Source organism: Hippopotamus amphibius, chromosome 1, assembly GCF_030028045.1.
Source record: "Hippopotamus amphibius kiboko isolate mHipAmp2 chromosome 1, mHipAmp2.hap2, whole genome shotgun sequence".
Classification (NCBI taxonomy): Eukaryota; Metazoa; Chordata; class Mammalia; order Artiodactyla; family Hippopotamidae; genus Hippopotamus; species Hippopotamus amphibius.
The window spans coordinates 79,117,304-79,130,057 of record NC_080186.1 but is presented as its reverse complement, the minus strand read 5'-3'; the positions used below and the strand labels follow the sequence as shown (position 1 = coordinate 79,130,057).

Below are 12,754 nucleotides of genomic sequence, written 5' to 3'. Positions count from 1 at the left end.
TGGAGGCAGGCCCCAGAGGAGAGGAGGAAGAGGGGCTCGAAATAAGGAGCTGAGAGCTGCCCCTGCCTTGGAGTGCGTCTCACTCTTCCAGGCTCCAGTACCGCTAGGGAGAAAGGCCACCCAACACACCCAAGGGTGCCTGGGAGGAGAGATGGACCCTCCTTTATTAAAGGGACAGACCTTTTCTTACACCATCTCTGTACTCTGCTCAGTCCTGGGTACACAGAAGGTGCTCAGTAAATACTGACAGCAAAGGGTACGCTGTTTTGTTTCCAAGGAAGTTAAAAATAAAATGACTCCCGAAAGCCCCAAGTGAAAATCCCAAATGGCAGATCTACAGATGTGATGGTTTCTCTGTTGGCTTTAGCTAACTCCTCCTTCCCAAGTCTTACACCATGTTTACCTGGCAAAAGGCTAACTGGCTAAAGGTTCTTTAGCCTCTTCAGTATCTCCTCCGCATGCACCCTCCACTCTGGATCCCCTCTGCCACTTCCTGGTTCAGGCTCTGGCCACTGAGAGCCTCAGGGCATGAGGCATCTCCCCAGCCTGTCCATCGGACCGCCATCCCGATGAACTGTGCCCAGGTCGGCCTCTGAGCACCTAGCCCCTCCACCTGAACCCGTCAATGTCCCACATCACCCCAGTGAAATTCTGCAGCCTGGCATTCGGGGCTTCTACACAATCTGACCTCAAAGGACCCTTCCCACCTTTTCACCTGTCATTCCTCTCCACACTCTAGGCAAACGAAACCACTCACTGCTTCCTGTAGACAACTAAAATGCCACCTTCCCCTGGACTTTAATCACTCCCTCCCAGCTAAAAGTGATGCCTGTCCCTCTAAACACACAACACATCCCAATAATCAAATCAGTGACTCGGGATCAGTGGTCCCTCACTCTAACTTTCACTCTTTATCCCTTTGGAGTTAGAGCCTCCACTAGCTTTCTGCAAGTGAACATGAGAAAGAGTCGGCCTCGAAGTTTTGCATTCTAGCTAAGGAACCCGGGCCTTGGGCCACCTGCGTCTCAGTTACCTGATCTGTAAAACAAGGGTAATGACACTGCCCTATGCAACATGCAGGGCTCTTAGGGTGACGGTTTCAGATATTACGTGCGGAATCCTTATTCGCTATTTTAGCCCAACTCTCCTACTACACCCTAAGGTCCTCAAGGGTAAGCAAGGTCTGTGTCTGTTTCACTGCGAATCCCCAGCTTTCACTCAGTACAATGCCTGGTACACAGGAGGAACTCAGTACATACCTGGGTGGTAATTCTGCAATGCGATAGTCATCTATTGAGCACATACTGTGTACCTGACGTTCTACATGGATTATTTACTTAATCTTCACAACAACCCTGCAAAGTAGGTATTACTCATCCCCATTTTACAGATGATGAAACCAAGGCCCAAGAAAATTAAGTCACATTTGCAAGGTCACACAGCCAGTAAGCCTGTGGGGGACACTCAAACCCGTGCCCATCTCGTCCCGCAACATGAGGCTTCCTGGTAACTCCTGAGACACTCATGAGTGTCCAAAGGGTCCTCATTCAGTTCACATGCTGGAAAGCAGCTCACCTCAATCAGTGTCTTGTCTTTCAAGGGGATCTCGCCGTTGTAGCAGATTTCCCAGAGCGTGGTTCCAAAGCTCCATTTGTCAGCGGCCACACTCAGGTTCTTGGAGTCGTCCACACACTCGGGAGCAATCCACGGGATCCGTTCTATGCACTCTGGGAAGGACAAGAAACATTTACAGGTCAGCTCCTGGAATCATCTGGGGAGATTATCACTGCCACTGCAGCAAGAACTGGGAGTTAGCAAAGAAACTCTTTCAAGTAGTGTTTTCCAAACATGGACCATGGCTGCACTGGTCCTGCAGGGAGCTTGGTAAAGGGGCAGTTTTCTAGGCCCCTCAGCCCTGGCCCTTCCGGTGCATCTGTGTGAGTCAGGGCCTGCAGATGTGGTGGGTTAACACAAACTGCCCAGGAGGGTCACGTGAGTCAGTTTTCTGACGCTTTCGCCTCAGAAACAGCAAAGCACCCCAGGGTGGAAGCCAGCCCCTAGGGAGGGAGAACAGGAGCTCATGTGGACAGAGGCTTAAGAAAGAGGCGGCCAGGGAGAAGAGGCCAACACATGCAGAGCGGCACGGGCTGAGCTCCCGCACTCTGCATGAGCACCCTGCAAGGGCCCGGGGGGGGGGGGGGCACTGGTACCCCACGTACAGCCCAGGGGCAGAGCACACCCTGTGCTGCGCTGCTTACAGTGTCTCAGCTCCCAGGTCTGCCCTCGCCTTTGGAGTCTTCAACTCATGATGACCTCATTCAAAGAGAAGCTACAAGAGCACAGGAATCGCTAAGGCACCTCCCCAAACCGCTCACTAACTACACTGGATTTCTTGTTTTGTTTTTGTTTTAATTTTTATTGGAGTATAGTTGCTTACAGTGGATTTCAAAAGAAACATAGGCAGGACCCAGGTCCCACTCCTCCTGACACATCTCTGACCACCCCAGGCCCTCAGCCTCCCCTCGAACAGTGTGCAGCCCCAGCACCTTGAACACAGCTGCTTCATCCCAAGGACAAGACGGGATCCAGATGAGCTGTGTTCCTCCTACTGTGCAGTCAGCTCCTTGAGGGCGGGACCGACCCCCACATGCTCAACATCTCCCCCACCCTCGGGGCTGGGCAGGAGCACCAGACACCTTTTGCAGAAGTGCGCTTTCTAAAAGGAGACAGAACCCCAGCCCAGCCCCCTTCCCTGCTAGCCTGGCCCTGCCTCAGGGTGCAGGGGAGGGGAGGGGCAGGAGGCAGGAGGGAGAGGGGACACACCTTGCCTGGACAGCACAGTGATGGGGATGCCAGGGTCACTGAGCTTGATGAAGGGGCCGCACTCGCTGTCAATGCCCTCGCGGGCCAGCAGGAGATTTTTAGTGCACACGTTTCCATGGACCAGGTCTTTATCCTCCTGCAGAGTGAAAAGGCTGAGCTCAGCAAAGTTGCTCATGGAGCTGCCCTCCTTCCCATGGTCTCTCTCCTGTTTCCAACCCACAGGTCGTAATCCACATTCCCCAGCCCCAGCCAGCCCCAGGCAGCCTCGCTCTCCCACCGATGACCTGTGTGACTCAGGTGCACCAGGTAACATTGCTCTGCTCCAGTCTCCTCATCAGTGAAACAGGGGTAACAGTGGAGCATGCCTCATAAGGCTCGTGTGAGAATTAGAGTGATCAGAGCCTGAAAAACACCTGAATAGCTGAACCATGGTAAGCACACTCAATAAATGTGAGCTACTATTGATGCTAATAGTTTCTTCCACTCATTCACCAAGTACTGTAATATTTCTACTTGTATCATACACTGCAGTATGGAAGTCAGTCCTCTGAAGTGATCAAAGTTTCCCTTATGTAAGCACGCAGAAGAGCCCAAGATGATAGCTTTCACTAAGCACCAGGCACGCCTGTGTTTAGGCACAGAGCCCGGGCTCTCCAGCCTGCCTGGCTAGTACCTCCTCCCTGCCTCTCCACATTCTGACTTCTGGTGGGGACCACCACAGATATAAGAACATACTTACCAAGTAACTCAGGGCACTGGCCAGCTGTTTGGCAACTTTGAACTTCCAGGGTGTGGTGAGGACATCACTTTTCCGGTGCATGAAGAGGTCCAGGGGCCCCCCCTCCACAAACTCTTCCACCATAATATCTACAAACACAAAAACAGCCACACCTGCAACCTTCTGTTCATCTGGGACAGCACCCTCCCTCATCCCCGTGCGAGAGCCCACTTTAACAGCTGGTATGCAGCTTGGGGTGCAAACGGCAGAGTGCTTCCGAGTCAGACAGGCCTGGGTTCAAGCCCTGCCTGGAGCTCCTCCTACTCTGACTCTCTGGGCAATGAACTAAGCTCACTCACGCCCCACCTCCCTGGTCTAGCGCAGTGTGGGGCCCAGAGCTGGCGAGAAGTAAACATTCAAGAAATGAGTGAAAAACAAATGGGATTTAGTTCCACGTTCACTATTAACTTAAGCAAGCGACCTGCTCAGTACTTGGCATTCCTTGGTTGCAATAAGAAAGGCGAGAAGCCTGGGCAACATGAGGAGGGTATCAGCCCCAGTCATCTTCACAGCAGCCACGCTCCCCCGCCAGGGCTAACTCCCCTTCCAAAGAGAATGCACTCACTCTCCACGTCTCGGACACAGACGCCATAGAGGTACACGATGTGTTTATGGGAGACCTGTCTCATCATGCTGGCTGCCTCAAAGAAGGCCTGTGGGAGAACAGGACAAAGAAACGTCAAGGGCCGGCCTCCAATGGTCTGACGCTAAAGGGGCTCAGCTGAGAGGAAAGTCAGTGGATCCCAGGAAAGCTCACAGCTGTCCTCATCACAAGCCCTGAAACGACTCCCTGGCCTCAACTGCCCAGAGGCACTGCCAAGCCTCTACTGTGAGGGCCATCTGGCTGGGACATAGGACTTATTTAGGAAACCTGATAGGACACAGAGCCAGGCTGGTGGGGTAGGCTGGCTGACAATTTCCCCATTGGGTACTCATGCTCACCACTCCCCTCTTCCTTTAAACGTTGGGAAATAACAACATTTGGCACTATATTAGAATGAAAGGGAAACCGTGGCAGCAGAGCAGACGTCTGTCACAACTCGGCTCTGTCGCTAATAGTTTGTGAGATCCTGGGTAAGTCATTTTACTCCTCTGGGCTTTACTTTTCCAGACTCTGAAATGACAGCCTGGACTGCATCAGGGACTTTGAGACCATTCAGCTAGAGTCTGGGGCTCCAAAGCACTGCCACATGGCCCTCCAGGAAAGAAACGGGAGAGAGTGGGATGGACAGGGAGGGTCAGGCCCCAAATCAGGGCTCTACTGGCTCCAGAAATGGGGGAGGGGAGAGGGTGGGGTTATGAGGAAGACACTTGCCAGAGAGATGTCCCTGTGGCTGGGGTCTAAGACTTTGAGGATCACTTTTATTCTCTTCTCTTCAGAAGTTCCTTCGTCATCCTTGTAATCGGTGAGGGTCCCAGAATAGATGTGTGTCCGCGTGCCTCTCCCAAGGTGCTCGCCCTGAAGGAGGAAGCAGGCGGTTAGGGTGACCTTCTTCTGGGGCTGCAGTGACATCAGCGTCTGGAACTGAGTCCTCAGTGGGAACACACAACACCAGCAGGGCTGGGGCAATAGCAAAGGGACCCCAACAGCCAAGCCTCTCCAGGGCCTGTCAGGCCTCCAGAGGAAACAAAAGACTACTTGGCCAAACACAGCTGTGGCACTCCCTGGGCCCCACGAGACAATCCTCATGTTCTCTAAACAGCAACCCGCTCTCTACCTCCAGGAACAGCATGGGGGCAAAACGTAACCTGACCTTTCACAAATCTTCCAGCAGTGCCATCTACAGCCACCAACAAAAGCCCCACCATAGGCCTCCAGAGCAGACTCAGAGAGAACCCATCCCCCCCAACAGGAGGCTCCTCCACTCACAGGCTGGGGTACAAAGAGGGCAGGCTTGTGAGTCCCGGCCCCACTGTTTGCTGGTCTTTTAACTCAGACACCTTCCTTCACCACGCTCAGTCTTCACCCACTTTCTGTAAATGGGTTAACAACGTACCTGCCTCATAGGACTGGTGGAAGAATCAGATGAGGAACTAGGTAGAAAAGCTCCTGGCACACAGTGGGCAGAAGCCAATCCGCTGGGCCAGTGCGTTTTGTCTGATCACCCTCTCAAACCCAAACTATTCACTTTCTACCCGTCTACCTGATGCATGGGTACACGAGTGCATGCTTTCGAATCAGTGACACAGTTTGCACATGCATATGCCCCAGCGCTCCCCAGAGGAGGTGATGTGAAGACAGAGGCAGAGACTGGAGGGACAGGTCTCAGTTTCCCCACATACGAAAAGGGACAATAAAACCAAATGAGCAGCGTGAGAACCAAACGAGATCATCTGCTCAAGGCCCTGAACATATAATGATCTGTCTCTAAGGCCCTTCCAGCTTAAGAGTTAATAATTATGATTTAAATACTCTTACTATTTAGACATCAAAATGTGATTCACGAGACTCAGGCATTATCAAGCTATTGACATGAACCCCACAAAACTTGTAATTTGGAGTTCTATTATTCTATTATCGTAGGACCTCCTATACATGCAGAAACTGCACGGTGGCTGACTCCCTCCGCTGATTTCTGTCTCCCTCAAGAACGCACACAATCGTTATCTGGGTATATATTCATTTGCACAAATGCCACAATTTGTCATCTGTCATAGAATGGTGATACGTCTGCCCTGTCTGCTGTATCCTGGCAGTAGGTCCTGTGACTATTCATTAAAGCTGCATCTGTCATGAAGCAATTCATCAAGATTATGGGAAGCTGCGTTCCCAGAACACCCCGCAAAAGCCATATGCTTTCAGAATAATTACTCTTCCCCAGGAGGGCTGCTTATTCTGGGGGCCATGTCATGGCACTGTGCTGTCAGGACTCCACAGCAACCCAGAGGCCCCTGCGTGCCCCACCCCAGCCTCTCTCCACGCTGCTCCCTCTGCCTTCATCTAGCGCTTTTCATCCTCTGGGGCTCTGCTTTGATGCCGCTTCCCCCAAGAAGCCATCACGGTCCCCTCAAGACTAGGCAGGATGACTGTCTGACAGTCCCACATCCTGCCACACTTCTCTACTTAGGCCTTGTCTCCTGGTGGTGTAACTGTCTACTTAAGACAGACAAGAGCCTGCCTCCCCCACCGGACTGTGCGCCTGCCCAGGGCGACAGCCATGCCCGGCACGGGCACGTGCTCCGTCACTGCTGGCTACGCGAACGCCAGAGGCTCAGAAGACGGTGGTCTGCCCAGAGGCCGAAGGGCAAGGACAAAAGGAAGACCCCAGGTACCGGTCAAGCTCCAGGCAGAAAAGAGGCTGAGGTACTGCTGATGTGCGATTTTCATCTCTGGACACAGCTCTGATACCACCCGAGGGACAGAGCAGTAAGACGTGGCCCTCGGGGAAGCATTCACGTAAGTGAAGCAAGGCACCTGCAGTCATGGACTTCTACCCCTCAAAACCTCCCAACAATTTCAGGGACCGACGTCAAAAAGGAAATGAACAGCTCAGCCCCACACGTGCCACCCTCTGCCAGGCTCCTCAGTGACAGCGAGCCCACGATGTGCCCTCCAACAGCTCCAAGGTGGCCGTGTGCCGCCTCTCCCGGGCAGGAGGCGGCCTCTGCCGTCGCCGTCCCCCCCAGGCTGCTGGCACGCTGTCTCCTTAGCCTGCCTGCCGCCTGCCCCCACCCTGCCCCCGCCTCCACCGACGATGCGTGGCGCCGTGTAAGGGGGCTGCGAAGGGGGGCGCAGGAGAGAGAGTGGGGCTTCCCTGGGCCTCACACCCCAGCAAGGCCCAAGGGCAGCTACGAGGGAAACTGGGCCTGCCCAAGGCTGCAGACTCTGGGCAGAAGGCCCCCCAAGGCTGGGACACTGGTCCGAGGGAATCTGTTCTCAAGAGAGCTCTCCTGCAGGGGGCATCTCCTGCTCTCTCACGGTGCTCTGCGTGCCCCCAGCTTTGCTCCTTCTGGAAACATCATCAGAAAGGCCAGGACTGAAATTCAGAAGTGCTTTTTCACACAGCATGTTCTGGGACAACGAGGGTCGTCAGCCCACACTCTCCTGGGGAGACCTGTCAGCACTCCCACCAAGCTCTCCAACTGCTTCTACCTGCAGGGCACCAGGAACGGAAGGTCCCTATAACCCTAGATAACCCCGCAAAACGCGGCTCGCCCAGCTCCTTCCAGGACAACGTCTCCAGGGCGCGTCAGCAAGGGCGGGCTGGACAGCAGGGAGCTGGCTGACCAGCTTTACCTATGAAAGGGGCATCTCCCCAGACCCGACATCACTCTCCCCACGTTCCCTGGGCGTTTCTGCTGTGGGGAGGCAGGACCAGGGCTGGACCCAGGAACTGCAGCAGTGACTCACTTGCATAATATCTTTCTTGAGGATTCGATCGAAACTCAGCTGGCTCATGGGGTAGACGGGCTGCCACTCCTGGGCCTTCTTGGTGGCCACCAGCAGATTGGAGATTTCTACGGAAGAGAAAGGAGCAGTCTGAGCAGAATAGCAAACGTCTAAGGTCCCAGTCGGCCAACATCTGCTGGGCCACGGGCTTGTGAATACATACTTGAGCATCTGCTGGTTCCGTCATACAATAAATATTTACTAAATACTTGATTCCCACCCTCCAGGGGCTCACAGGCTAATAACGGAGCCAATACGAATCAAATAATCAACCCATCAAAATTTGAGCAGCTACTCTTACAGGCACTCAAGGGTTGACACAGCAGGATCTGTAAGAGAGGTCAGGCGGGAAATGAAATGTTAAAGGCTGAGAGCAGAAACTCCAAGAATGTAGGGCCTGTGTCTATCTTATTTCTTGCTCTACCTCCACAGCCTGGTACACAGCAGGCACACATTAAATACTTGTTAAATGTGTGAGTGAATAACCAGGCTGTGGGTTGAAGGATGAGAGCTAAGGATGGAGGAAGCACACTGGGAGTGACAGGAACCAAAACTGAAGGGTGAAGGACACAGCTTTTGTGAAGAACAGGGCGAGTGACCCCAAAAGAAGGCTGTGCCTGAGCCTCTCTGGGCTCCCAGGAGCGCCTGGCAACAAGGAGGCACTCACTAAATGCTGGCTGAACGTACAGATTTTGAGCAGACCATCCCCCAGAGTCTACTGATTCAAACAGCAAACCAAACCCATTACAAAATCTGCAGAGCCAGCGTCCGCACAGGGGGTAACGGGGAGTTTATAATCCACGGACGCGCCCTCCCGCCACGGAGCCATCAGAAGCTCCGCCGTTATCACGCGGGAAGAAAGCACCTTCCAGGTTCGGGTAGTAGTGAGCGCACTCTAGGAGCCACCACAGGCTTCTATGCAGTCATGCCCTGGCTGCGAGTACTGAGTTCCTGCAGTGGGCAGGCTTTTTCTTTTGTTTTTCTTCAGATCATCTTTCCTGACCGCTTTCCCTATGGCAGCCACTGTCCTAAAGAGCCTTACACACCCTCGCTCCTTTGTCCCTATGACAACCCTATGAGATATGTAGTATACTTTAAAAGATCAGAAGACAGACTCAGAGCCATGAAACCATTCGCCCACAGTCAGGCTTAGGATTCCTACTGCATTCAGGGCAGGCTCCAGTTCTCACCTCCACAGCACAGCTGGCCCTAGTAAGGGGTACAAATCTGGGTGCCAAAAGCCGGTTCAAGTACAGACTCCCTTGTTATCATATCCTGGGTACTCCCTTTTTCAGAGTCTCCTCTCCTCCCTTCTGTTATCCTGACACCACCCTGTTACCTGGGTAAAATGTGGTTCAAACAGGCAACTCAGGACTGCCCTGATGGAGACAAGACACCAAGAAAAGGACACCTGAATGGTGCCCCCAGGGAAGGGTCTGGGCAGTAGAGCCACTGAGGAAATCAGAGAGAGGATGGGAACAGGAGCCACTCCTGGGCTGATCATTTGCATGGCCACTCAGGGCACACGGCACCAGGGTCAACTGTGTAAGCGGGGAAAGCTGTTAAACCTCCATGAACCTCTTTCCTCACCAGAAAAATGGGGGACACCGTCATTGCCCTCGCTGGGTTGCTGCGAGGGATAAACGAGAGGACGCACATGAGGGCTTACTTCGATGCCTGGTGTGAGGTGACTGCCCCGTAACCGGCAGCCACTGTGACTATGACCAGTTACATCTGTCAGCACCATCATCCTTGTACCAGCTGGTTCCTGGAGCCTTGGCAAGAATCTGCAGACGTGCTCAGTGTCAGAGCTGAATGGCGCAGAAATCAAGCTCCACGCTTGACGCCACGTACGAGGACGTGAGAGGATCAGGGACGACTGGTGAGAAGGTCCTGCGGGCCCCTATCTCCTTCTTAACATGGTCACCCTCAGACCTGGAGAGTGGCAGTGGGGCTGGGCCACGCACAAGAGATGTGCACTTTCTTGACTGTCACATCCACTGAGTGGCCACCTGCTTTTTATTTACTCCATGAGGAGTTTCTCAATTGCATTTGCAAGTGTGAAACCTAGCTTGGGGTCTGGCCATCGAGAAGCCTGTGCTGAGAAGGGCCAAGGCACTGAGAAACCCCAAATGACATCCTCTTTAGTTTTCATGATATTGCCAGTTCTCTAATTTGCAGGTGACAGAGGAAAGACAGAGGGCCTATGAGGGCCTATATGAAAAAGCCGCACACACAGGGCTTAGTCTTAACTCTCCCTCCACAGCACCCCCATCTCCAGGGTCAAGAGAACTGACCTTCACCCCAGAGTCTTGAGCTGATGACGGCACCTGTAACTTGGCACCTGTAACTTTTCAGAGTGTGATGTACAGGAGAGATCACCGGAGTTGGGGTCAGAAGATGTGAGTTCAAATCCCCATGCTTCCCCTAACTACCTAAGTGATCCTGGGTAAGTATAATGGATAACAATATACTATAGATTGTTTCGAGGATTAAATAACTTAAAACATGAAAGAATCTCAAAAAGCGCCTGGCACATTTAAGAATTACATAACAGTAGCCATCATCATCATCATTATTTACTGCCACTCTTTTTTTTCTTTTTATGTTTTTTTTTGTTTTTTTACAGCTACTTTTATTGTAACTACTAGTGATAGTACCAGCTGTGTGGTTTTGAGGAAGTCACTGAACATCTCTGATCCTCGATTTCCTCGTTTTTGTAATAGCTAGAAAGAGCTATTATGCAGATTTTTTAAAATGAAAATAGGCACATAAACTGCTTGGGACCAGTAGGCAGTAGCTACTGCTACTGCTGTAATTATTCACTCAATAGACATCAGCGAGCGCCCATTCTGTGCTGGGCACTGTGCTTCCCATGAATCATGGTGGTGAGACTCAGATCCTGTCTTAAGAGTTTATACTCAAGTGGAGAGACGAACACTGAACACACTCAGTGCAGAGTTCCAGGAGCCTCAACAGAAGCTGTGAGAAGAGTTCAGTTCTGTTGCTGTGCTTCCCCCACCACAGCCACTGGCTCCCATTGCTGGGGCGCAAGGGGTGGTATCTACACCAGAAACCTCCCCAGCTAATCCCAGCAAAGAAATCACATCCCAGTCTCCAATCGGCTGCCACCTCCTCGCTTCCTGTGGCTGCTAGTCTCCACTTCCTCAGCCTCACCCAGAGCCCACTCATCCCTAGGAACGTGAAAACCACCTCTAGTATCTGGAAGGAGAGATTTATGTGAATAAATAGGGTTGCTGGGCTCTAAGGTTATAGTTCGCTTGGAGGTCTCCCAGCCAAGTAGCAGATGTGTTTTTACCTTTGCAGAATATCTTCAAGCACAAAAACAAAGGCTGCAGTTACTCCCCAAGGCTGGCAGGAAACCCTATCTGATCAACGAGAACACAAGTCCTTCCTCTTTCACCAAGTTCAGTGACAGTGCCTCACTGGGAGACCAAAAAGTGACTCAAACATCAAAACCCAGGCCTCTTTGTGTGCTGGTGTTGCTTCCTCTGCCCACTCCTGTCATAAATACTCACAGACGCGCTCCGTTAAAAAAAGACTCCTCAGAGTATCTTCAACCACACTTGCTAGGGCCTCTGGAACAACTGTGCTCCCCTTTCCTTGAGGCCTGACTCCTAAGGAAAGGATCTGACATATGGACGGCAGTACCTTGTGGCAGAGAAACGTTAAAAAACCAGTACTCAAGGGATCTGGCATTGGGGGAAAACCTGGCACGCAAACCCCTTCAACCTTGGCCTTCAATGAGACCCACTTCACTTTTCCAGGCCTCAGTTTTCTCTTCTATAATATGGTACACTTGATCAGGTGACCCTACATGTCCTTCCAGTTCTCACATTCTAAGAGGTGATGAATCCACCTGCAGGACATCACTGTTGGTGGGGCTTAAAAAAGAGCAGCCAATCACTGGGGAATTCTACCAAACATAAAAAGAACTTACACCAATCCTTCTCAAGCTCTTCCGAAAGACTCAAGAGAAGGAAACACTCCCAAAGTCATTCTATGAAGCCACCATCATCCTGATACCAAAACCAGACAAAGACACTACCAAAAAAGAAAATTATATGCCATTATCTTTGATGAATATAGATGCAAAAATCCTCAACAAAATATCAGCAAACATAATCCAACAACACATAAAAAGGATCATACCCCATGATCAAGTTGGATTCATCCCAGGGTGACAAGAATGGTTCAATAAACACAAATCAATTCATGTGATACACCATATCAACAACAGAAAAGACAAAAACCACATTATCATCTCAACAGATGCAGAAAAAAATTTGATAAAATTCAATATCCATTCATGATAAAACCTCTTACCAAAATGGGTGTAGAGGGAACATATCTCAGCAAATAAAAGCTACTTATGACAAACCCACAGCCAATATAATACTCAACAGTGAAAACTAAAAGCCTTCCTGCTAAAATCTGGAACAAGACAAGGATGCCCACTCTCACCACTTCTATTCAAAACAGTAGTGGAAGTCCTAACCACAGCAACCAGACAAGAAAAATAAAAGGTATCCAACTTGGAAGGGAAGAGGTAAAATTGTCGTATGCAGAAAACCCAAAGGACTCCACACAAAAACTACTAGAACTGATAAACAAATTCAGCAAGGTAGCAGGATACAAGATAAACACACAGAAATCGGTTGCATTTCTTTACACTAACAATGAAATATCAGAAAGCTAAAAAACAATCCCTTTTAAAATCACAATAAAAAAAAATACTTAGG

At 51.2% G+C, this 12,754-nt stretch overlaps 1 protein-coding gene across 1 annotated transcript in view; it reads right to left on the bottom strand.

Annotated features, from left to right (window-relative positions):
- The window catches only part of JAK1 (Janus kinase 1), a 135,216-nt gene that overhangs the window by 8,668 nt on the left and 113,794 nt on the right, over positions 1-12,754 (bottom strand). Inside the window, exons 12-17 of the mRNA XM_057717374.1 lie at positions 7,953-8,059; positions 4,917-5,060; positions 4,167-4,254; positions 3,563-3,690; positions 2,824-2,959; positions 1,576-1,727 (exon numbers count right to left, since the gene is read on the bottom strand). Coding sequence (XP_057573357.1) covers positions 1,576-1,727; positions 2,824-2,959; positions 3,563-3,690; positions 4,167-4,254; positions 4,917-5,060; positions 7,953-8,059 — 755 coding nt within the window. The remainder of the gene's footprint in view (positions 1-1,575; positions 1,728-2,823; positions 2,960-3,562; positions 3,691-4,166; positions 4,255-4,916; positions 5,061-7,952; positions 8,060-12,754) is intronic.